General features: G+C 52.8%; 1 protein-coding gene across 1 annotated transcript; it reads left to right on the forward strand.

Moving 5' to 3' along the window:
* The first annotated feature begins 986 nt into the window (after positions 1 to 986).
* On the forward strand, positions 987 to 21,819 carry ADAMTS8 (ADAM metallopeptidase with thrombospondin type 1 motif 8). Its single transcript, XM_046014200.1, is given in 10 exon segments — positions 987 to 1,157; positions 1,160 to 2,172; positions 9,842 to 10,081; positions 11,362 to 11,497; positions 12,153 to 12,320; positions 13,278 to 13,579; positions 15,857 to 16,040; positions 18,473 to 18,645; positions 18,767 to 18,942; positions 20,636 to 21,819. Coding segments are annotated over 10 exon segments (3,132 nt in total). The 5' UTR covers positions 987 to 988; the 3' UTR covers positions 21,207 to 21,819.
* The last annotated feature ends 554 nt before the right edge of the window (positions 21,820 to 22,373 follow it).

Below are 22,373 nucleotides of genomic sequence, written 5' to 3' on the forward strand. Positions count from 1 at the left end.
AGATTCAGAGCTGTGCCATTAAGACGGGGGTGCCACGAACCGCTGGGCTTTGTGGTCCTTCGTGGAGACTGTAGATCATGCCACTGCGCTCTCTCTCTAGGATGCAGTCCCCTATGGTCCTAATAGGAGAAGACAGGGTGGGACAGAAAGAATCAATTCTCACACATCTGCACCCACAGCTGTGGGCAGTGCCAGGAGAGGGAGCTTGCCACCTTTCAGGAAGCCCCCCAGGGAACTGAGCAGCACTCAGATCAAGTGTTCCGGGCCCAATGGGCAGTTGCTGAAGATCTGCTGCCCTCCTAGGGAATCGCTCACCTTCCCTCTGGGAATTCCTCCGGATTCTGCTTTGCTGCCAGCCACACCTCTGGTCATTAACCACTGTGCTGGGCTCTGCCCTGCAGCCGCTGGATAAAGCAAGTAACAGAGTCCTTGGTTGTGTTAACCTGGTGGTATTTTTTCTCAACAGCAGCTGGTGGTGAAAATGTGGGTTTTCGTGGGGAGCAGGATTTTAGTATGACATTTCCTACCTCCATCCTTTGCTTTACAACAAAAAGCTCTGGAACCTCTCCGGAGACCCCTCTTCTACATATCGGATCCCCAACACCAGATCTACGACAGTCAGATCCCCAGAGTGACTGCAGGGATGGAACACTGTCTCTGGGGGCGGTGCAGAAGCCTCTTGGAGGCTGTTTTCTGGGCACTTGGCCTTAAAGGAGATAGCGACTGGGGCCTCCCGAAGGACTCTGCCTGAAGAGCCAGTCCGGCATTGGAGGAGTTAATGTGGGACCGCGCGTAAAGGGAAGGGGGAAAAGTTGGAGTTGACACTTGCGGAGGGGGGTGGCGGGAGTGAGTCTTGCTGACTCCTGATTGGTTTTACATTTCATCCAAAAATTTTTTTCTCTACTCTCTCGCTCCCTCTTTTCAGTTTCTCTCTCTGATCCCAGGGGAGGGGAAACGGGAATAGTGAGAGATCAAAAATAAACCTCTTATGTCAAAGCCGGGAAGGAAGTATAAATACGAAGGGCTCGGCAGCCCACTCGGTGCTTCCCGGGGTGGGGAGGAGGCAGGAGGCGGCTGCGCGGGGACCGCGCGCGGGGCAGGGGCGGAGGACCGGCGCACGCGGACCGGGGCGCCAGTTGCTCGCGCTCGGCTCGGCGGGCGGGCGCGGGAGGAGCGGCCTGCGCCAGCCAGAGGGGCCGCTCGGGGACCGCCGCTGTCGCCGTCGCCGCCGTCGCCAGGCCTCCAAGGGCCGAGTCGGCCAGCGAGCTGATTGATTTGATTTTTCCTGGAGAGAGCGGCCGGGCCGCGCTCGCGCAGCCAACACCTGCCCGCGCCGGGCCGCCTTCTTCCCTCTCCCGCGCCGCAGCCGGAGCCCCCATGCCCCGCGCCGCCCCCCAGTGGCCGCCGCTCCTGCCGCTGCTGCTGCTCTTGCTGCTGCCGCCGCCGCCGCTCGCCCGCGGCGCCCCGGCCGGGTCAGGCGCCCGGGGGCAGGCCTCGGAGCTGGTGGAGCCCACGCGGTTGCCGGGCAGCGCAGGCGAACTCGCGTTCCACCTGTCCGCCTTCGGCAAGGGCTTCGTGCTGCGCCTGGAGCCCGACGCCAGCTTCCTGGCGCCCGAGTTCAAGATCGAGCGCCTCGGGGGCTCCGGCCCAGCGGCCGGGGGCGAGCGGGAGCTGCGCGACTGCTTCTTCTCTGGCACCGTGAATGGGGAGCCCGAGTCGCTGGCGGCGGTCAGCCTGTGCCGCGGGCTGAGCGGCTCCTTCCTGCTGGACGGCGAAGAGTTCACCATCCAGCCGCAGGGCGCAGGGGGCTCCCTGAGCCAGCCGCACCGCCTGCAGCGCTGGGGGCATGGGGCGCGCCGTGAGACCCCCGGGCTAGTCGCCTCTGAAGCCCACCCCCTCCCCGGAGGACCTGAGTGGGAGGTGAAGGGAGAGGATCAGAGGCAGGAGAGAGGAGACAAGGAGCGGGAGAGTGAAGAGGTGGAGGAGGAGGAGGAGGAAATGGAGGAGGAGGAGGAAGGGGGCAAAGAAGAGGAGGCAGAAGGCGCCAGCGAGCTGCCACCACCCCTGGGGGCCACGAGTAGGACCAAGCGGTTTGTGTCTGAGGCTCGCTTCGTGGAAACGCTGCTGGTGGCCGATGCGTCCATGGCTGCCTTCTATGGAGCCGACCTACAGGTAGGACTCACTTCGCCTGGAGGCTCCCAGCCACCTCCTAGAACCTCCCAAATCGTCTCTTTCCAGTTCCTCATCCTCCCAAGACCGACCCCAACAAGGTTCTTTGCTGAGAAAGTGTAAAAACTCTTTTCTTAACCTCTGACACTTGGGCCACCTACAGCTCCCCACCCCCATTCCCGCCTCGTGCCCCTTGCAGTTTAGAGTGGAGGTCCTGGTGCTTCCTCCTTTGCCACCCGCTTTCACCCGTGGCATTCTGAATCTCCTTCAGCACTTGCAAACTGGACTAAAGTGGGTTTTAAAGAGCACCCCCTTCCCCAGGCACCTGCCTCTCCCAACAGAGATGAAAATTGAACATTTTGGAAGAGCATCCACCCCACCCTCCATTTCTCAGCCCTCCACTGTCTCCAGACCTGAGAGGTTCCCAAGGATAGTCAGCTGGGACAGAAAGATGGGTCTATTTCATTCCCTTTGCAGACAGAACTGAGGTTGCCATAAGTAAAAGATATTGTTTGGAGGGAGTTGAACCTGGAAAGGGGCTGCCCAACTTCTGTGTGCCCAGCTGGTTCTGATCAAGGGACATGGACTACCTTGCCAACCTGGCACTCGGCCCTGGCCTGAACTTGGCAGTGCCCGCATCAGCACAAAAAAGGGAGGGGAACAGAATTTCTGCCTGGGGGCTCAGCCTGGGAAACTGAAGCTTCAGTGGAAAAGGGAGGGGAGAAGGGAGTGGGGATTTGAGCTCTTTCAGTTAATGTTCCTTGGTCCACCCCAGCGGCTCTCAGCCCAGACACAGCTCTCTACTGAGCTTGGGCAGGAAAATTGAATTCAGGGGACAACTCCTGTAGCCAAACCATGTCTAACTAGACTCAGAGGTGGTGCAGCCTTGGCAGGAGGAGTCTATGTCACCCCATGTCCTAACACCTTCCCCAAGAACCCTGTGAAGTACAAGAGTTCCAGGAGAGAGCGTGTTTTCTCTTCCCCTGGGGAGCACAAAACCAGAGGTGTGCTAGGTAGAGAACACCTGATCTGCCCAGAGGTCGGAGATGCTTGCCACAGGGATCCTGGCCATTGCTGCAGCTCAGTTAATGCCTTTTCAATAATGGCAATTTTGGCCAGTAGCCCTCTTCTAGGTTCAGCCTATGCCTGACTGTTGGGGGTACTGAGTGCTTCTGCATCAGCAGTACAGAACAATCTAGATGATGCGTGCCATCTTTATCAGTCTGCAACCCCTGGGAAATGCTTCTGGATGGAAGGCTGGAAAGAGCTAAGGGTGAGAGGTCCATGGGCTGCTTCCCTGGCTCCTGCAGGAGCCGGCCCCTTTGCACACTGTTGTAGGAGTAACTTCTCCCAGAGCACCGTTAAGGCAGCTTTGAGCCATCAGTGCGGTCTTCCCAATGGGCTTTGGGACTATGAGGATTGAATATCTGCTTCCCTGACTACCCTGAGAGCGGGGCGGGTGGGTGGGGGGGAATGGAGGAGGCACCAGCTGACTCCTCTGACTCCTTTTCCCCAAGCAAGTCCTCAAGAGGGTGGCTAGCGGGGCTTCTCCCATCACAGGTTAGGACAACCACACCTGGCTACTAGGCAGCTCTACCAGAGAGAGGCTGAGAGTACAATCATTGCAAACCCAGAACTGAGATGCTTGAGCCTGTCCCTGTGCAGGAACCAGGTTAGACTTCGGCCTAAGAACCAGGAGATAGGAAAGACGACAAGAATACAAAGAAGCACCAGAAAATGTAATGATTTTTCAGAGTTCAGAGCCAAAATGTTTTCTCTAGTGCTTTCCTACCATCTAGCTCTCTCAGCCCACCATCACCCGGTAACTTAAGATACTGAGTATTTGCCTCTAGGATATATTTGGCTGGGCTGGGTCTGCCCCAGGTTCTCTTCACAGAGACACCCAGGAGCGCTCCCAGATTTCTGGCTGGGTGACCCGGGGCATGCTTATCCCATCCCCTCCCCCTCCACACACACCATTTCTGGGCCATTCACAGACACACACCTCCGCACCCAGCCAGCCTACATAGGTCAGAAAAGCACAGCAGGCCTCTGTGTAGGCTGAGGTCCTTTCCATAGGGTACCAGCTTCCGGGTCTTACACCCAAAGGAAAAGTGCTCTTGGCTGGACCTGCTCCATCACCCCGGCCTTGGTCTCATTATGTCACAACCCATTTACACCCTTGCTGTCTCCATGCTGGGATGGGGCAGGGGCTGAGGGACTGCTGGTCCTATGACCTCCCACTGACCCCTTTGCTTTGACTGCTCACCCGTTGTGGAGATGCCACAGAATAGACTTGAACTTCTCAGCTCAGTCCCTTGAGCTTCCTAAACAGGTCCATGACCTCAGTCAAGACAAGAATGAATGTCAAGTTCTAGTTCCCCAAGACCTTCCCTGCCCAGACCCGTCTCCCTGAAATAGAATCCAGTTCTTTATTCTTCAGGGAGTCTCCTGGAGACTTCATTGACACGGATAGAAGGCAATTCGGGGATGTCTTAGCAACTTGAGGTGTATGGTAAGGACGAAGAGACTTTACCCCCTTGAGGGTGCATTTCCTCATCTGTAAAGCCAGACCCAGGTCATCAGGACTAATGCAAGCATCAGTGAGGCTACTTCATGCTGAGTCTTCTAGAAAGTTTAGCACTCGGTGGGGAAGCCATTCTCTGAGAGCATTCAGTTTGTACAATGGTTTGCGTGCATCACCTCAGCAGAAATACCTCTGAGAGAGGCAGAGGAGGAAGGTAGAGCTCACAGGGAATCTGTGACTTTCTCAAAGTCACACAGCTGGTAAGCGGCAGGGCTGGGTCATGACCCAAGTCTCCTGAATCTGGGGGCAGTGCTCTTTCTTATTGTACCGTGAGGTTTCTTTAGCCGAAGGAGGGCCTGTGAGTGTAGCTCAGCTTACCCCCTACACTTGTCTATATTGTGGGAATGGGTCACGGAATCCAGCAGTCCAAAGACGCCCAGCCAAAGTGGGAGGCCCTATCCTGGGAAGAAACCACCTTCAAGGCCAAGAGAAAGAATTAGCCATGCTCCGGGCTGGTCACACTGTGAAGCGACAATGAAGTTTTCCAGAACTCTGTACACTTGAGTTCACTTAATCCCTTGACAGAAGGGGCCCCTGCTTCCCACCTTCTTATCTGGTTTCAGAGTTAATGAGCTCAGACAAAGGGGGCTTTCTGAAAGGAGGGACCACCTCAGAAGAGGCCATTAACTCTGTCTGCATCCGGCTGCCACTGATTGTTGCCTGGACAAACGTGCCCCGGGGAAAGCAGTGTGTGGTGGGCAGAGCCGCGCCCCACGCTCGCTCGGACTGGAGCTCTGACCGGCCAGCGTATCACCTGCCAGCCGAGCTCTACATTCTCTGCTGAGCAGAGAGGGTCCGAGGAGGGGCACTCCTCATCCCCAGAGGAAACCATAGGATTCCCAAGATGTCAGGCTACCCGCAAGTGATTCCAGGAGAGGGTTAAATCCCAGCCATTCCTTCTCCCCCTCACCCATAACCTCTGGGAAAATGTCTTCCACAAGCCCCAGTACTAAAGTGATCCCAGATCCCAGCACAGTCCGCATTTAGGCCTCTTCTGGTATGATTATTAATAGCATCGTCTTCACTCTCAAAAGCATCCTGGTTTGGAAAATAACCGAAGCAGACATGTGCCCCATTTGCTCTGTAGCTACCTACGTCTTCAAGGGGGAGAGAGATGTACTGTGTCCACGTGTGAACTGTGTTCCCCTCCTGGCAAGTGAATGAGTCTTTTGCGTCTCTTTTGTCTGCTCCAGTCAGAATGAGTAACAAAGGGAAGTCTTTCCCAAAGAAAGTGCCTTCATATTCAAAGGTCTTTGACTGACCACTTCTGCCTCCGCAGGTATAGACAATGCCAGGGGTAGGCTTGCTTGCTGGCGTGCTTTGGGTTTGTTTTGGCTATGCCGTGACTGTCCTGGTAGCAGCGAGGAGAGGTGGCAGTCGGTGGGGTGATGAAGAGCATATACTTTGAAGGATCATCGAAATAAGTTGAGTGTCCTTGAACAAGTTACCAATTTCTCTGGACCTTGATTTCCTCCTTAGCAAAATAGGAACAGTTATACGAATGTCCCAGCATTGCCTTGAGGATACAATAAAATATGGAAAGCTCCTGACCCAGTGCCTGGCACATAGTAGCTGCTCAACAAAGCATAGCTAATACTGAAGTTGCCTTTGGTGATGGTGTTTGTCAGAGTAGGATGTGCCTTTGCTGTCAATGCACCGCCACGTCAACTCTGCTGTCCCTCGCGGCAGGGAGACCTTCCTCTTCCGCTTGCTCTGCTCAGAGTGTTTAAGCTTGACTCCTTGTGCTAAGTGTGTGTAGTTTTGGAGAGGTGACATTGCCCCCCGCTGTTTTGAGACTGAGGAGAGATGAAGGACATCAGTGCAGGACCCTCTCTTTTCTCCAACTGCCTCTTTACTCTTCTTTGCTTCTCCACCACCTCCTCAGCAGAGAGGACCCAGAGAGACCCCCAGTAGGAAAGTAGGGCACCAGTGGCTGAGGTCCGAGGGTTTCCATGATGCTGCTCTTCCTCTCCTTGCCTCTCCCAGGAGTGCTGCAAGAAGCAGTGACGGAACCACGGTATGAAGAGCAAATGAGCAAAGCTTAGGGATGACACTCTGAGTAGAGGAGCTGCTGGAAATGCATTTGGCCCAGACCCAGACTTCTAGACTCCCACAGCCGTTGGCTTTGGCTGCCATGGGAGCTCTGGGGGAGGAATGTCCTGAATTGTATCACAAAGAATCAAAGAGGCTGAGACCCAGCCCAGCTGCCTAGGCCATTTCTTTCTTTTCTTCAGGTTGTAGGGGCACCAATGAAGAAGGAGACTCCCCAAAATAATACCATGTCTTTTCCTAATGAGAATCAGGAGCATGAGGTCCCCACGTCATTGCAGGGTTGTTTGATCACCCCTGGCCAGGCTGGTCATGGGCTCCCACCCACCTGACATGGTTCTTGGAGGCTGTCTGCCATGATGGGTGCCATCTTGTTCCCCCCGTCCACTAGGGGTGCCATCTCGTTCACATTCTTCAGCAAAGCAGCCCACACCTGGGTGGTGCACAAAGAAGTACAAATAGACGCCAGGTGTGGAGTGGGCCATCTGACCTTCTCCTTGACTGGCTCCTGAGCCCTCTCTCCGTGGATCTCTAAGTCAGGCTTGGCCTTTTGGCCCAGGGTACTGGCCAAGACTCGGAGGCTCATAGACCCTCAGCCACTGCCCCCACTGTGCCCTTCTCCCTAGGGAACTATAAGATGCTCTGCAAATATCAGACACCCTGCCCTGGTTTCTTAGAGGAGCTAACAGTAGGGATGGTAGTATCTCCCAGCTCCAAAATCTCATCAAGGCAAGACGGAGGGGAGGTGAGTAGAACCAGGATTGCGGATTTTAACAGCAACACTGGGACTGCGTATTCCTTGCAGTTGTCTGCAATGAAAATTATCTTCTGAAATAGCAACCAGGGGATATCCAAACTCTAACCCATTGCCTTGACGGGAAATGGCTCTGAAGCCCATTCGCCTGATGGTTACTTAGTGTTTAGAGGATGCTCTGAGCTCCCTGACCTTCAGAGGAGACTCTGAAAATCTGAGTGTCGGGAAGCCTCCCCTGATGCCTCGCCTCGTCCTTTGAGCAGAAATTGACACCCTTTGTGGCACTGGGGTGCATGGTCCCCACTCAGCCACATTGCCCCAGAACCTCAGTCTGATCCGGTCACTTGAGAACGCTGAGCCCTGTTAAACCCAAACCTTCCAGCACTGATGCTGAGCACCCAGCATCTCTTGTATTAACAACTTCTTGGTAAAACATCGTCTCCCCAATTCTGAGATTGTGAAACTGAGGCTCAAAGTGAAGAGATCTTGTGCGGAGAGTTGCAGGTTAGCTCTGAAGAAATTCCAGGGCTTGGTCCCTGGCCCATCAGACTCGACCTCTTCTGGGGCAAGAGAGCAGGAGACTCTGTCTGCCCCCTGGGAGCAGTGAAGGCCTGGCCAGGAAGCAGCCTCAGCAAGCTCCCACTCCTCAGCCCTCACCCCCAGTTGCATAATGATGTGATTGCTTTTCTCCCTCAGGAATCCAGCTCCAGGAGCAAGCGCCAAGTTTCAGCTTTGCTGATAAGATGTTTACATCAGCCTAAACATAGCAAGAGTGCTTGACACGCTAAGAAACCTGCCAACCCCTGTTTGTAGGGCTTACAAAATACCTGGCTTGTTGCCCGTGAGGTGAACAGACAGATCCCATTCACAAATAATAGGATTCGTCTGGAACTCCCACACGTGGCCTCAACCGACGGAGTGTCCCTCTTTAGCCTTTCACCCTCTTTGCCCCTCCTTCCACTCCTACCTTCCAGACCACAGGAGGGAAAAAAGAAAGGCTTACGGGAGATGGTGCCCTAGGGAACGGCGAGCACAGCAAATGAATGGCAGCTCAGTTGGCCACACTCCCGGCCGAAGGCAGCGTGCCTCTGCCCCTTTCTCTTCTGCAAAACAGTCCAAGAGGACTCACTTCTAGAGGTCCCTGAGGCAGGAGAGTGAGCTCCATCTGGCTGCCTCCAAAGCCTTGGGAGCAGTTGGCAGGCCAAGGATAGGACAGAGGCCAAGCAATGATGTGAACTCCTTCAGCTGGGCCTGGGCAAAACTGGAAGCAGGTGTGATCCTCAGTGCCTGGCTCTCATTAGGCCCACTGCCTCCTCTCAAGCCCCTGGCAGAAAGGAAGAAACCTTTCATGGTTGTCCAGAAACCCAGCAGTCAAGCACTGGGAAACTTCATTTGAAGAGTGTAGGCCTCAGACACAGACGTGCCTGGGCTGGTGTCCTGGCTTCCAGAGCTGTGTGACCTTAGACAGCTTATTTAACTCGTGTGAACCTCTCTACTCCCTCATTTATAAAACCGGGATGACAATGCCTACTTCACAGAGGGAGCGTGCCCATTTAATGAGGTGTGGGTCTGGTGACGGGGGCAGGCTCGCCGTGAGTGGTGCCTGTTGGAACGATTTCAGGTTAACAGGGCCCATCCTGAAGAGAGGAAGTTTCCCCAGCAGGCACCAGAAAGAGGCTCCACTGGCTTCCAAGGGACACATTCTACTAACCCTGAACACTCCAGTAATTGCTTCTGGGCTGAGAACAGAGAGGGGATGGGGATGCTTGGCAGGGAGGCGCCGGGTGTCCGAGTTAAGCAGAATAATGAGTACAGTCCCATGGGACCTTCTGGTGATGCTAGAAATGTCCTGTCTGCTCAGTTTAATACAGAAGCCTTGACCTATAGGTGGCTACTGATGTACTTGAAACGTGGCCAGTGTGGTGGAGGCACTGTAATTTTAATTTTATTGAATTTTAACTAACTCCGTTTTACGCAGCCACATGTGGCTGGTCGAGACATTAAAGGCACAGGCTTTGGAGCCCAGCCATCTGGGTTCCGAGGTTGGCTGTGCACTCATTAGCTCTGTGATCTTGGGCCACTTACTGAGCCTCCAATTCTTATATGTAAAAATGAAGGGAAATCAGGCCAGGACCTCTGGGGTTTTGTGAGTCTTCAGCAAGTTGCCGTATATGCAGTGCCCAGCACAGAGCCTGGCACACTGAGGGGCGGTGGCAACAGGCAGAAGGCCATGGGCTGGGAGATTGAACCCTTCCCTCCCCCTGCTCCCTCTTCTCCGACAGAACCACATCCTGACGCTGATGTCCGTGGCGGCCCGTATCTACAAGCACCCCAGCATTAAAAACGCCATCAACCTCATGGTGGTAAAAGTGCTGATCGTGGAGGATGAGAAGTGGGGCCCGGAAGTGTCTGACAATGGGGGGCTCACCCTGCGCAACTTCTGCAGCTGGCAGAGGCGTTTCAACCAGCCCAGTGACCGGCACCCAGAACACTTCGACACGGCCATTCTGCTCACCAGACAGGTCCGTGGGCTGGCTCCAGAGAGCCCAGGCAGGAAGGGAGGCGGGATGGGCGGATCAAAGGGAGGACCACAGGGCCTGCCCAAACATGGGAAATGTCTCCCTGCTGGCCCCAGCTGGACGCCAGGAGCCTCGTGTGTGGAATGATGAGGGGGAGGTCATGAGGACAAGTGTGAGGTATTTGCAAGGGAAGGAGAGGAATCTTGTAAGGGCTCTTTTCCAAAAGTTTGTGACCAGCTGTCTGCTGAGGTCATAACAAGAGGAAATGGGCTCAAATTGCCCAGGCAAAAATCTGGAGTTGGAATGAAGAGAGGAGGTCCACCACAACGATTGTTAAACACAGAGGCAAGGAACTGGGGGTCACCCTCGAGGTTTCTCCAAACAAGGAGGCTTGTCCTCCTAGCTGTTCAGTTGAAACAGATAGCTTCCCAAAGGCTGGAAAATCTAATAACATGTGCCAAGCCCTGTTGACACCTTCAGTCCTCAAAACAAGCCCACACAGGCCCATTTTACAGCGGAGGAAACTGAGGCATAGATTGCCCCCACCCCCACAGTGGTGGGGGCCTAGGCAGTCTTGCTGCAGGGTCTGTACTCTTCAGTACTATGCTATCCTCACTCCCAAACCAAGCCAGCCCTAGGACACACCAACTCTAGGACACAAAGTTGCAGCCAGCCAGCTGTGTAGGACACACCAAGGTAGAAAAAGAAATAGAGGGTGCCTGGGTGGCTCAGTGGGTTAAGCCTCTGCCTTCGGCTCAGGTCATGATCTCAGGGTCCTGGGATCGAGGCCCACATCGGGCTCTCTGCTCAGCGGGGAGCCTGCTTCCCTCTCTCTCTCTGCCTGCCTCTCTGCCTACTTGTGATCTCTCTCTGTCAAAGAAATAAATAAAATCTTCAAAAAAAAAAAAGAAGAAGAAGAAGAAAAAGAAATAGACTTCCTCATATGAGTGGCCTTTGTGAAGAAATAGGGCCTTCGGCTTAAAATTTTTCCTTTAGGGACACCTGGGTGGTGCAGTCGGTTCAACCTCTGACTCTTGATTTCTGCTCGGGTCATGGTCATGGGGTTGTGAAACCAAGACCTGTGTCAGGCTCTGTGCTGGGCATGGAGTCTGCTTAAGATGCTCCCTCTCCCCTGCCTTCTGTCCCTCCCCCTCCCTCTCTCTACCCTTCTCTTTAAAAAAAAAAAAAAAAAAAAAAGATTTCCTTCAACTCAGGAGGAGCAGAAATAGGAAGATTTCCTACGGTGTGTCTGTTGTCACACCCTCATTCTCTCCGCCAAGCAGAACTTCTGTGGAAAGGAGGGCATGTGTGACACCCTGGGTGTGGCGGACATTGGCACAATCTGCGACCCCAACAAGAGCTGCTCTGTGATCGAGGACGAGGGCCTCCAGGCAGCCTACACCCTGGCCCACGAGCTCGGTAAGACTTGCGCTGCCAAGCTGACTAGACTGTATTCTGTCCGAGGGAAGAGCCTCTTTCAAATCCAGGCCAGCCCTGGGGCTAAGGAAGATACAGCTCTCACACTTGACCAGGTTCCTCTCAGAGTGTTGACAGAGTGATTATATGCAAATAGGTACTGTGCTTTCTCCATTTCCACCATGAGCTGAGGCCATAATATTAAAATAAGGTCTTGGACCGTCATCAGGGGTCACCAGGGAAATGCCAAAATGAAACAAATGTTCGGGTAAAGTTGTGACGCTTTGCCCAAGCGAAGCAGTAACAGTGAGAATTCTGGGAAGATCGGTTGTAAAGAGCACCCTGTGAGGGAGTGAATCATTGAGGACAGGCTGAGGCAGAAAACAAAGGGATATCAAGGTTCCCAGGTTTTCTGCAAGAGAAAAGCCCAGAGTGAAGCCCAAACCAAAAATCTTTAAGGAATAAGGACATTGCCACCCCTGTGAGGACTTGGTGACTGGTTGTACCCTGAGACGCCCTCTTTGGTCAGCAGAGAGAGAGGGATCAGAGAGAGGGAGAGGGGCGCTGGGCCATGTAGGGAGCCCTTGGGGCGGGACAGGGCGAGCAGGAGGGCAGTGGACACTGACTAGGATGGGCTTTGGGTCTCTCTCCCCTGCAGGGCACGTCCTCAGCATGCCGCACGATGACTCCAAACCCTGTGCACGGCTCTTTGGGCCCATGGGTAAGCACCACATGATGGCGCCCCTCTTCGTCCACCTGAATAAGACGCTGCCCTGGTCTCCCTGCAGCGCCATGTACCTCACGGAGCTCCTGGACGGGGGACACGGTAGGTGTCTCTCAGCTTCTCCTTGCTTCTTTCTGGCCAGCTGCTGGTGTTTGGGGTCTGCCCCGCCTGCCCCCGTGATCGCTGGAGTGCTATTGGCATCTCTGCACTTTCTGGCTGAGCTCCTTCACAGAGCAGCAGAGATGATTCGGGTAGAACAGACATCAGAGAGGTGTTCCTCACCCCGCCTCGTGTGCCACTGGCAGGCTAAATATCCCCGCCAAGCACAGTCTTCCTTGCCTTGTCTTCCAGCAGCCAGCATGCTGAGCTAAGTTAGGTGATTAATCCCAGAGCAAGTGGAATTAGTCTGAGAAGGTTTGTCTGGAGGTTCGAAGGAATGGAAGGATGCAGTACAGAGGAGAAAAGAAAGCATCCGGGCTGGAGAGCTAGATTGTGCAGTAGCTCAGAAATGGCAAAGAGGTAGGGAACAGGTCAGTAGGAGAGCAAGGGTAGGGAGTAGAGGTGGGTGATATGCTGGGTTAAAACCTTTCGGCTTATTCAGTACAGCAGTGGAAACACAACTTACCCTGGATTGTTCTCATCGAAGGAGACAGGGACACCTAAGATACAAAACTAAGAGATTATCCAAACATCAGTCCTTAGGCTTTATTTTGCATGCCGTGGTTTCTGAGAGCACATCTGTGCCCCAATTATACGTGCTGTGGACCAGTATTACAGTTACAATCCCCGGGTGCACACTGCATGCATGTAGGATGTTCTGGGTAACCAAAAAAATTCAATCCTAATAAAATTGTACTTAACTGATAGTCAAAAATTGGATAAGCTCATCTAGATGATTGAGTGTTGACAGTTGTTAGGTTATGGTCAAAGAAACTATGATGGCTAGGCCTTATACCCCATCAGTAGGAATGTAAGTGTAATGTGGGAAGCCATGGGGGAGCTGAGAGGGGGAAACCCCTGCTCGTCATTCTTGTTCCTCTGCTTGCCTCCATTTCTCAGGAGACTGTCTCCTGGATGCCCCCACCTCGGCCCTGCCCCTCCCGACAGACCTGCCGGGCCGCAGGGCCCTCTATGAGCTGGACCAGCAGTGCAAGCAGATCTTTGGGCTGGGTTTCCGCCACTGCCCCAACACCTCAGCACAGGACGTCTGCGCCCAGCTCTGGTGCCACGTGGATGGCCCCGAGCCCCTTTGCCAAACGAAGAACGGCAGTCTGCCATGGGCAGACGGGACGCCCTGTGGGCCTGGGCACCTCTGCTGGGATGGCAGCTGTCTGCCTGAGGAGGAAGTGGACAGGCCCAAGGTGAGGGACGGCCATTGGGGGGTGTGGGAGGAAAGAGAAGGGAGGGCTATTTTCCAGGAGGAAACCACACTGGAGAGCCATGACTGAAGAGACTTTGGACCAGGCTGCAACTATGACTTCTGAGTAAAATCAGTCTTCTTTTAACAAATAAAGCAAAGCTTATTTAGCCAAACTCAAGAGGAGCCCTCGGGGCACATGGATGGTTCTGCCGTGCTCAGGGCATTCTGGGAACTCCCCCTTTGGAACTGTTTTGGAGTTTTCTTGAAGGTTTATGAGGGTGGACGATGGGCGTGAAGCCTTCCGGCACAAAGACCAGATTGTGGCCATTCAATAAAGGGAGCCCATTATGAATTCCATTAGAAACAGACAGAGCAATGGCAGAAGAGGAACATTCAGTCAAGAGCCGAGGGGAAAGTATTCCTAGCCCACCCTTGTCAGAGCTGCTTTCGTATTCAGAGGTCAGGAGCATGAGACCAACTGCGGGCCTTCCGTACTCACGAGGAGAGAGGGAATCAGAGCTGTCTCTGACCAGGCAGAGACAAGTTGGCCTAGGACAGAGTAAACTTACAAGAAAAACCAAGGCAACGTCAGTGAGTTTTTTAAATGATTCGCTTCTTTGCCCTGCTCTTAATACTTGCAAACTGTGAGGCCGATCACATTTCTCTTACTGCAAGTCACTGAGCCCTGCCTATGAGACAGCATCCGCTGAGTTTCACAGCCTGGTCCAGGCCCAGCCCTGAATCACCAGGGTGGCCTGAGCACTCACTCTCCAGAGCGCTGTCCTCAGCGGCATGTCCTTTTCACTGAGGCTCAGGATCCGGCTTGGATCAGGTAAGCCCCACTCTGGCTAAGCTGTGACCAGGCCAGCGGTCACAGATCCATCCTCAGCCTCTTCTCATCCTCCCCATTCAGACACTGAGCTTCTCTTCTATGTACCGACTCTTTCTACCTCCTCCCTCCCCAAAGCACGTGCTTCACACATCACTGAGAGTAGGGAAGGAGGTCTGTCCAACATTCCCCAGCACCAGAGCCAAGCTCAATTCAGGGAGAGTTAGACATGGAATGATCATGGGATGATGTTTATCATCTATTTTTAAGGGCAAAGGACAAATCATAGAACACTATACATGTGACAGAATCATAATTATGTACAATTAAAACATCACATCTTTATGATTATTCAGAGCAAAAGTGTGAGAGATTATTGATGAAAATCACATCAGGGGTTTTACTGGGGTAGTGGTTTTTTTTTAAGTTTTTTATATTTTTCTGTATTTTTCATTTTTTATATAAGCAGATATTACCTTTGCCATTTTTTACAAGCATTTCCCTTTCAAAAACTCAGAAGCAATCAAGGGCAAAGCTTTGTTCTCATATGTTGATTGTAAGGATGGAAACAACTCTGATTATTTCCCAGGCATTATCCTAGCACTGGAACTGGTAGCTGGTAGACCAATCGCAACAGCTCCCAGCAATTATTCCTTTAAACAAGGACTTCTCAACTTCTGCACTAGAGACATTTGGGGTCACATAAGTGTTGGTTGTAGGAGACATTGTTAGACATTCATTGTTGGATGCGCATTGCCAGATGCTCGTGCTTGGGTATTCATTGTTGGATGCTTATTCTTGGGTATTTATTGTTGGAATCTCATTGGTGGATGTTCATTGTTGGAATCTCATTGGTGGATGTTCATTGTTGGATGCTCATTGGTGGATGTTCATTGTTGGATGCTCATTGGTGGATGTTCATTGTTGGATGCTCCCTGTTGGATGTTCATTGTTGGATGCGCATTACTGGATGCTCATGGTTGGCAGTTCATTGCTGAATGATTAGCAGCACCCCAACCTCTACCTGCTAAAGGCCAGCAACATATGCCCTCCCCAACTGTGATAACCAAAATGTCTTCAAACATTGCCAAATGTCCCCAAAGGATAAAAATGGCCCTGAAGGAGAACTGCTGCATTAGACCCAACTTTATTCCCATAAAATGATGTTTCATTCGACAACTAATACCAAGCACCTCGCCAATGGCAAGGCACTGTTTTAGACACTGGGGAGTCAGCAGTGAACAAGTCCAGCACATCCTCTGTGTTCAAGAGGCCAATCGCCAAGTAAGCCACACAGTCACTAAAAAATGATTAAGGCAGTTTACCGAACAACACCCACCAGGATGAGCATAACTAGATGAGGAGTTCAGGGCCATGGCCCCTTGTTACACTGAGAGCTGAGGCCTCCCCACCTCTGCTCTCGACTCAGTGTGGCCTTGTGTGTTGCAGGCTGTGGTGGATGGAGGCTGGGCCCCATGGGGACCCTGGGGAGAATGCTCCCGGACCTGTGGAGGAGGAGTTCAGTTTTCACACCGTGAGTGCAAGCACCCTGAGCCTCAGAACGGAGGAAGATACTGCTTGGGTCGGAGAGCCAAGTATCAGTCATGCCACACAGAGGAATGCCCCCCTGACGGTAATCAGACCTGACGGCCACTACTGTTGTCACTGTAGCAGATCCCCAGACAGGAAGTAGGGGGGGTCTCCCGGGATGTAGAGCTTTCCTGGGAGCCAGACATGAAGAGACCCTGCAAGGCACCAAGTTTTAGGACAAACCCTAATGGCCCCAACTCTCATTGTGCTGGGAGAGTATAGCAAAGCCAAGGAAAGAGATTGCCCTGATCTTCCAAGATGTGGAAATCAAGGATGTCATTCCCAACCAAACTTATTCAGGGGGTTGGGAGGAGCTCTGCAGAGAGGCTAACATCTCAGATAATAATCCTTCTGGAGGCATCTGAACCCTCGTCTGTGTGCAGAATAGAAGTGTTTTCCAAAGCAAGTGTCAGAGCCAAACCTCCACTGTCTTTCCAGCCAACATTCAGCCCAGGGTGGAGGGAGCGTTTCTGAATCTGATTCTAATGCACATTCCTGCTGAGAAGAGTTGCCCATCTTCCCTTGAGGCCGTGGCAACTGCCTGATGGAAGCTTACTAGGGAGCAGCACTGCCTCTACCTCCTCTTGGCATACATTCCTACCCCCCTAGTACCCACGAGAGAGCACACACATTAACTCAGAGGCAGCAGGGGGAGCAGCAGAACTGGTGAGAGGGAATCATTAGCAGTTTTTCCCCACCATCCCATCCAACTCCTCTTTGTGCAGCTCCAGGAAATATTGGCAGACGGCAAAAGACAAGCAGAGTTTTAAGAGAGATGCATCCAAGTGCAAAGACACACTGACATTGGGTTGGTGTCTAATGAGGAAATCTGTAGGCTTTGCAGTTTTGCAAGACGGGAAGGATCCGCAGTGGCATGCGGCTCTAGAAACTTTGCCCTGGAATCATGAGAGTTTGCCTGGCATATGCGGTGAAGAGAGAGAGGGAGAGAGAGACCAAGGGGAGGGATAAAGATAAGGCACAAGGTAGACGTTATGATTTCAGTTACCCCGGGATCAGCCTCTCCATCAACAAGTAGTTTTTAGTGCCTCTCGTGTGGCTCGAACTATAATGGATGTTGCAAATGACTTTGTAAAAATGCACAAAGCATGCTTCACTCTCCTCAAAGAACTTGCAGGCTACTTAGAGATCCATATGCCTTTTACAAAGCAATTAAAGCCTAAAGCTCTGAGGCTTGGGCCCCCGCCTATGCAGAATTCAGAGCAAGGAAAATCTTCTGGGCTAGCCAGAAGCTTCACAGGGAGTTAAGGCTGTGCAGGGCCTGGAGGCTGGAGATGGTGATTGGGTGTGGGAGGACACATGCCCACGCAGAGAGGGGAGGTTTGTGAGGGGCTAGCATTCACTCAGCTGGAGTCAAGCAGCCCACTAACATTTCAAGGCTGCACAACAAAGGTCTGGGAAAGCTGAAATGGTCTCCGGAGGTTCTCCGAACCAGCTGTCCTGTCACGTCACCTGGGAAGCTTGTTGAAACACAGAGGCCCAGACCCCACAGATGCACTGAGTCAGACTCTCAGGAGGAAGGCAGGGCCATCTGTGTTTTGAAAAGTCTCCTTAGGCCATGCAGAGATACAGCTAGGATAGAGAACCTCAGTTGTAAGAGCAGGTTTAATTTCAGGATTTGGGGGGTGTGGGGAACATTTCCTACTTCTGACAGACTGTTCTGGAAGCAGCATGAAGTAGGATGGGAGAGGAGGCTGGGTACTAGATCTCACATGAAACCAAGAGGTCTGGACTTGTGGAAGGTGGACTCAGATGGTGAGAGTGGGAAGGAGACACTTAAAATCACAGATTGTCACGAATAGAGTGTAGGACTTGAGGACAGGTTGGAAATAGTCGATATAGATACTCAAGTGTTAAGCGGATACCAGATGCCCGTCTCACACCAGAATGTGGCAGTATCTCCAAACGAAAACTAAACCAGTTCATGGAGGAACCATATGGGGTTGGGCTTTTTCTTAGCTGGAGGTAATCGCACCGCTACCCATGGAGGTCCCCCAGAGACATCCGGAATTACAGCAGGTGAGCTATAGGGGCAAGGTCAGAGCTAGAGATGTCGATCGGACAGTCTCTGGCCACACGTTCATAGTCACCAAGGAAGTCAAAATAGAGCACGATTAGCAGGGACCCCAAAATATGCTCCACAGATTGTTCAAGCTTGTTGATTGTCCCCTGTTCCTAAGTGTATTCATCTATAAGACAGAATTGGTATCTTCCCCGAATGGGAAGGATATTTATCACAGAAAGCCCAGCTTGAGGCTGGAGGCTCCTTTCCAAGCCACACAGACCTAGGTCAGACATGTCTAGGAACGCTGGGCCCAGACGACACTGAACCTATGTCCTGGGATTGGATCAAAACCAGGAGGAAGGAAGGGGCCCTGAATCCTGGCATTTCTGCTGCTGGGTCTTCCCTGCTTCCGCAAGGTATGTCAATGTCACACCGTGTCTTCCTCTTTGTAGGGAAAAGCTTCAGGGAGCAGCAGTGTGAGAAGTATAATGCCTACAATTACACTGACGTGGATGGGAACCTCCTACAGTGGGTCCCCAAGTATGCAGGGGTGTCCCCCCGGGACCGCTGCAAGTTGTTCTGCCGAGCCCGGGGACGGAGTGAATTCAAAGTGTTCGAGGCCAAGGTGAGAATCTTTCTGGAGCTCAGAACCACAGGTGATGAGGAAGGCCCCCTGCTCCGACCCCATCTACGGGCTGCCTCTGTGCACACCACGCCCTCTGTTACCTTCCACTTCCCTGCTGCAGGTGATTGATGGCACCCTGTGTGGACCAGAGACTCTGGCCATCTGCGTCCGTGGCCAGTGTGTCAAGGCTGGCTGTGACCACGTGGTGGACTCGCCGAGAAAGCTGGACAAATGTGGGGTGTGTGGGGGCAAAGGCAATTCATGCAGGAAGGTGTCTGGGTCCCTCAACCCCTCCAGGTGAGTCTTACCCATAGTTCTGTGCGTAGGTTCTACAAGAGTGGAATACGCCTCAGCATCACACTGGCCTTAATGTGAATTGTGGCAGCTACTTACTACCCATGCGGGCCTGAGCTGTAGTTTCTCTGTAAAGCATTGGGAGTCCCCTCTATCTCAGAATCACCATAACAAGTCATGAGATGGGCGGAACGCTTGGCTCAAGGTCTGACCCATAGAGCAGATGGGGTACGGGGCAGCCAGAGGCCCTAAGGATAGGGGTGTGTCAACTCTGAGTCAACTGGCCATAGAGCTCTGCTGAGTAACCTGAGCCCTTGCCAGAAAACGGCTCTTCTGGGCCTGTTTTGGGAAGGTCATCCCACCCTACACCGGTGAGTTCCATCCTTTCTGCAGGTGGAACTTTCAAAAAGGGGGTTCGAAGAAGGGGGTCTTGGTGGCCTTGCTTTCATGAATCTGAGACTCTGGACGCTTTTGTGGACATTAATGCCATATGTTCATAAAATTCCTAATATCGAAGAGCTTTCACTTCTTTTTTTCTTATGTGCTTTCATTTCTATGGCCTCATTTGATTCCTAAAATAAGTATCAGGTGGCCAGTACTATTATACCCAATTTACAGATGAAGAAACCAAGGCACAAAAAGATTACATGACTGAGGTCACACTGATAGTTAATGACAGCCAGGAGCAGAGCCCAGGTGTCTTAATTCCTGCCATGGCATACGATTCCCAGAGAGGAAGGGCCACGTTACGTGGCCACGCCTTGGTCTCTCTCCATCTCTCACCATGTCCGGCTCGGAGAACAGAACAGCAGACAACTTGGCAGGCCTCAAAGTTAAACTCAAAGGATATAGAAAAAAGAAGCATGTGGTGTGGGATATTCAGATCCTGGGTCTGTTGGCCGGCTTTCTCATAGGCGTTAGACATATGGGGCTGCGGATCCTTTCAAAGCTGCCCTAGATTCAGCAGCTAGCCGGAGTGGGCAGAAGGCAAGACTAGCAGAGAACCAACCGCCTGTCCTCAATCTTCTTTGCTTTCCTCCCAGCTTTTGTAAACCAAACACTTCGCCCCAGAAGAGAAGAATAAAAACTAAGGTTTCTCCACCCCATGTAAAGTCCTAGAGCTACAGTAGAGCTGAAACACAGAGGAAGGCAACTAGAAGCAACTTTTCTCACTCTGGCTCCTGACCTGGGGCCCTGTGAACCAAATACTAGGGGCTGATTGGCTCTAACAGGTAGAGAGAGAGATGTCCGTTCTGGTGGAATTCTGGGCCTGGTGTGTGGTGCAGAGTTTTCCGCATGGGTTTGAACTCTGGGTATGCAGGGGGCCAATGAAGGTTTATGGCCCTGCGGGGAGCTAAGCATGATTGAGATCTCACTTGAGCCAAGAGCTGCCAGTTTCGGTAGCACCCAGGCTTCTTGGCGAGCTCTTCTGGGTTGTCTTCCTCTGTGCTGATGCCCAGATCCACACATCCAACGTGCACCAAGCACTTCGAAGCAGAGCCACCAAGCAAAGCAAAAACCCTTGAAAATCCCAATGTGCGAAACATTCTTGTCGGTCTCCGCCGTAGTTATGTGGGACTTTGGGGCAACTACTTGATGCCTTGCTAGCGCTCTAGGACTGCCCCCCAGGCGCTAGGCGGGCTCTAGGCGAGGCACTAGGCGGGGTCCTCAGGGTGTCTTTCTGTTCCTATCATAGTTATGGCTACAATGACATTGTGACCATCCCGGCTGGTGCCACTAACATTGATGTGAAACAACGGAGCCACCCAGGGGTCCAGAACGATGGCAACTACCTGGCCCTGAAGACGGCCGATGGGCAGTACCTGCTCAACGGGAACCTGGCCATCTCTGCCATAGAGCAGGACATCTTGGTGAAGGGGACCATCCTTAAATACAGCGGTTCCATTGCCACCCTGGAGCGGCTACAGAGCTTCCGGCCCCTGCCCGAGCCTCTAACCGTGCAGCTCCTGACTGTCCCTGGTGAGGTCTTTCCCCCCAAAGTCAAGTATACCTTCTTCGTTCCTAATGACGTGAACTTCAGCACACAGAACAGCAAGGAGAGAGCGACCACCAACGTCATCCAGCCCCTGCTCAATGCGCAGTGGGTGCTGGGGGACTGGTCTGAGTGCTCCAGCAGTTGTGGAGCCGGCTGGCAGCGGCGGACCGTGGAGTGCCGGGACCCCAGCGGCCAGGCCTCCACCACCTGCAGTGAAGCTCTGAAACCCGAGGATGCCAAGCCCTGTGGAAGCCAGCCGTGCCCGCTGTGATGCTGGGCAGGGTGGGGGATGGTCTCGTGCTCATGGACTCGGGGTGCTGGGGCATAGACCAGGGTACGCGCTGCAGTGACCCTACTTGTAGAGGCGGCATGGTCTACCCAGGCCTATCATTGCCACAGCCCCTCCAATGTGGCATGAATTCCTAATGGGGAGACAAAGATGTGGACAACAGATCCTAAAGTCTACTATCTGGCGGGTTGGACCTAGTGTGGGTTTGGGTAGAGGGTATAGGTTAAAAGGTAAAAAATGTGCTTATTGACCCAAACAGGAGACTCAGCCTGTTTGCAAAGGACTAGCAGAGTCAAATGCTAGTTTTGGTTTCCCCGATAAATAATCTACCTCAGAGGGGAAAAACCTTAGTAAAAGAGAGGTGCAGAGTGGGGAGGATAATGATGAATGTCAAAGCGCCCTAGCTGCGCCCCCAAACGGTCTTCAGAAGTGACCGTGACTATCCTTGGTATTTAGCTCCGTGGCCAGAGGGGCTGCAGAGCTGCAGGACTGTGGCGAGCTGCGGGTTCTCAGGCCTCCACCTGCAGGCGTGGATCCATTTCAAGTATTTATGCAAATGTGTCTCTGAACTAAAGTGTGATCTTGTGCCAAGGCAGTGGTCTGAGCTGGTTCAGTGTTTCCTTGGAAAGGGCCAAGGACCCGGAGCCCAAGGACGGGGGCTAACACTCGGTCAGCTAACCTTGAACACACCCGGAGAAGCTGGCACCTGGCCTCAGGCTCTCAGGCCTCCCTCCTGCTGAATCCGGTTCCCTCCAGCAACTCTTCATTATAATCTACACCAGTGGTTCCCCAACTCCAGTGGGCATTAGAATCGATAGGGATTCTTAAAATACAGGTTGCTGGGCCTTACACCAAGAATTTCCGAGTCAAAAAAAAAAAAAATTTGAGTTTCCGAGTCAGTGGGTCGGGAGCTGGGGGGGGGGGGGGGGTTCCTGAGAATCTGCATTTCTAGCAAGTTCCATAGTGATGTGGAGCCTGTTGGTTTGAGAACCACTGCTCTAGGGGAAATGTCCAACTCGGAGGTGGCAGTGGCAGTGAGATGCCTCTGGGCTCATTATTCTCGAGGAAGACTATCCCATCCGCTCTGCGAACGCCCCATCCTCCCTTTGATATACCGAGCAGCCAGAGATACCAGATTCTCCTAGGACC

Source organism: Meles meles, chromosome 8 (genome assembly GCF_922984935.1).
Source record: "Meles meles chromosome 8, mMelMel3.1 paternal haplotype, whole genome shotgun sequence".
NCBI classification, from domain to species: Eukaryota; Metazoa; Chordata; class Mammalia; order Carnivora; family Mustelidae; genus Meles; species Meles meles.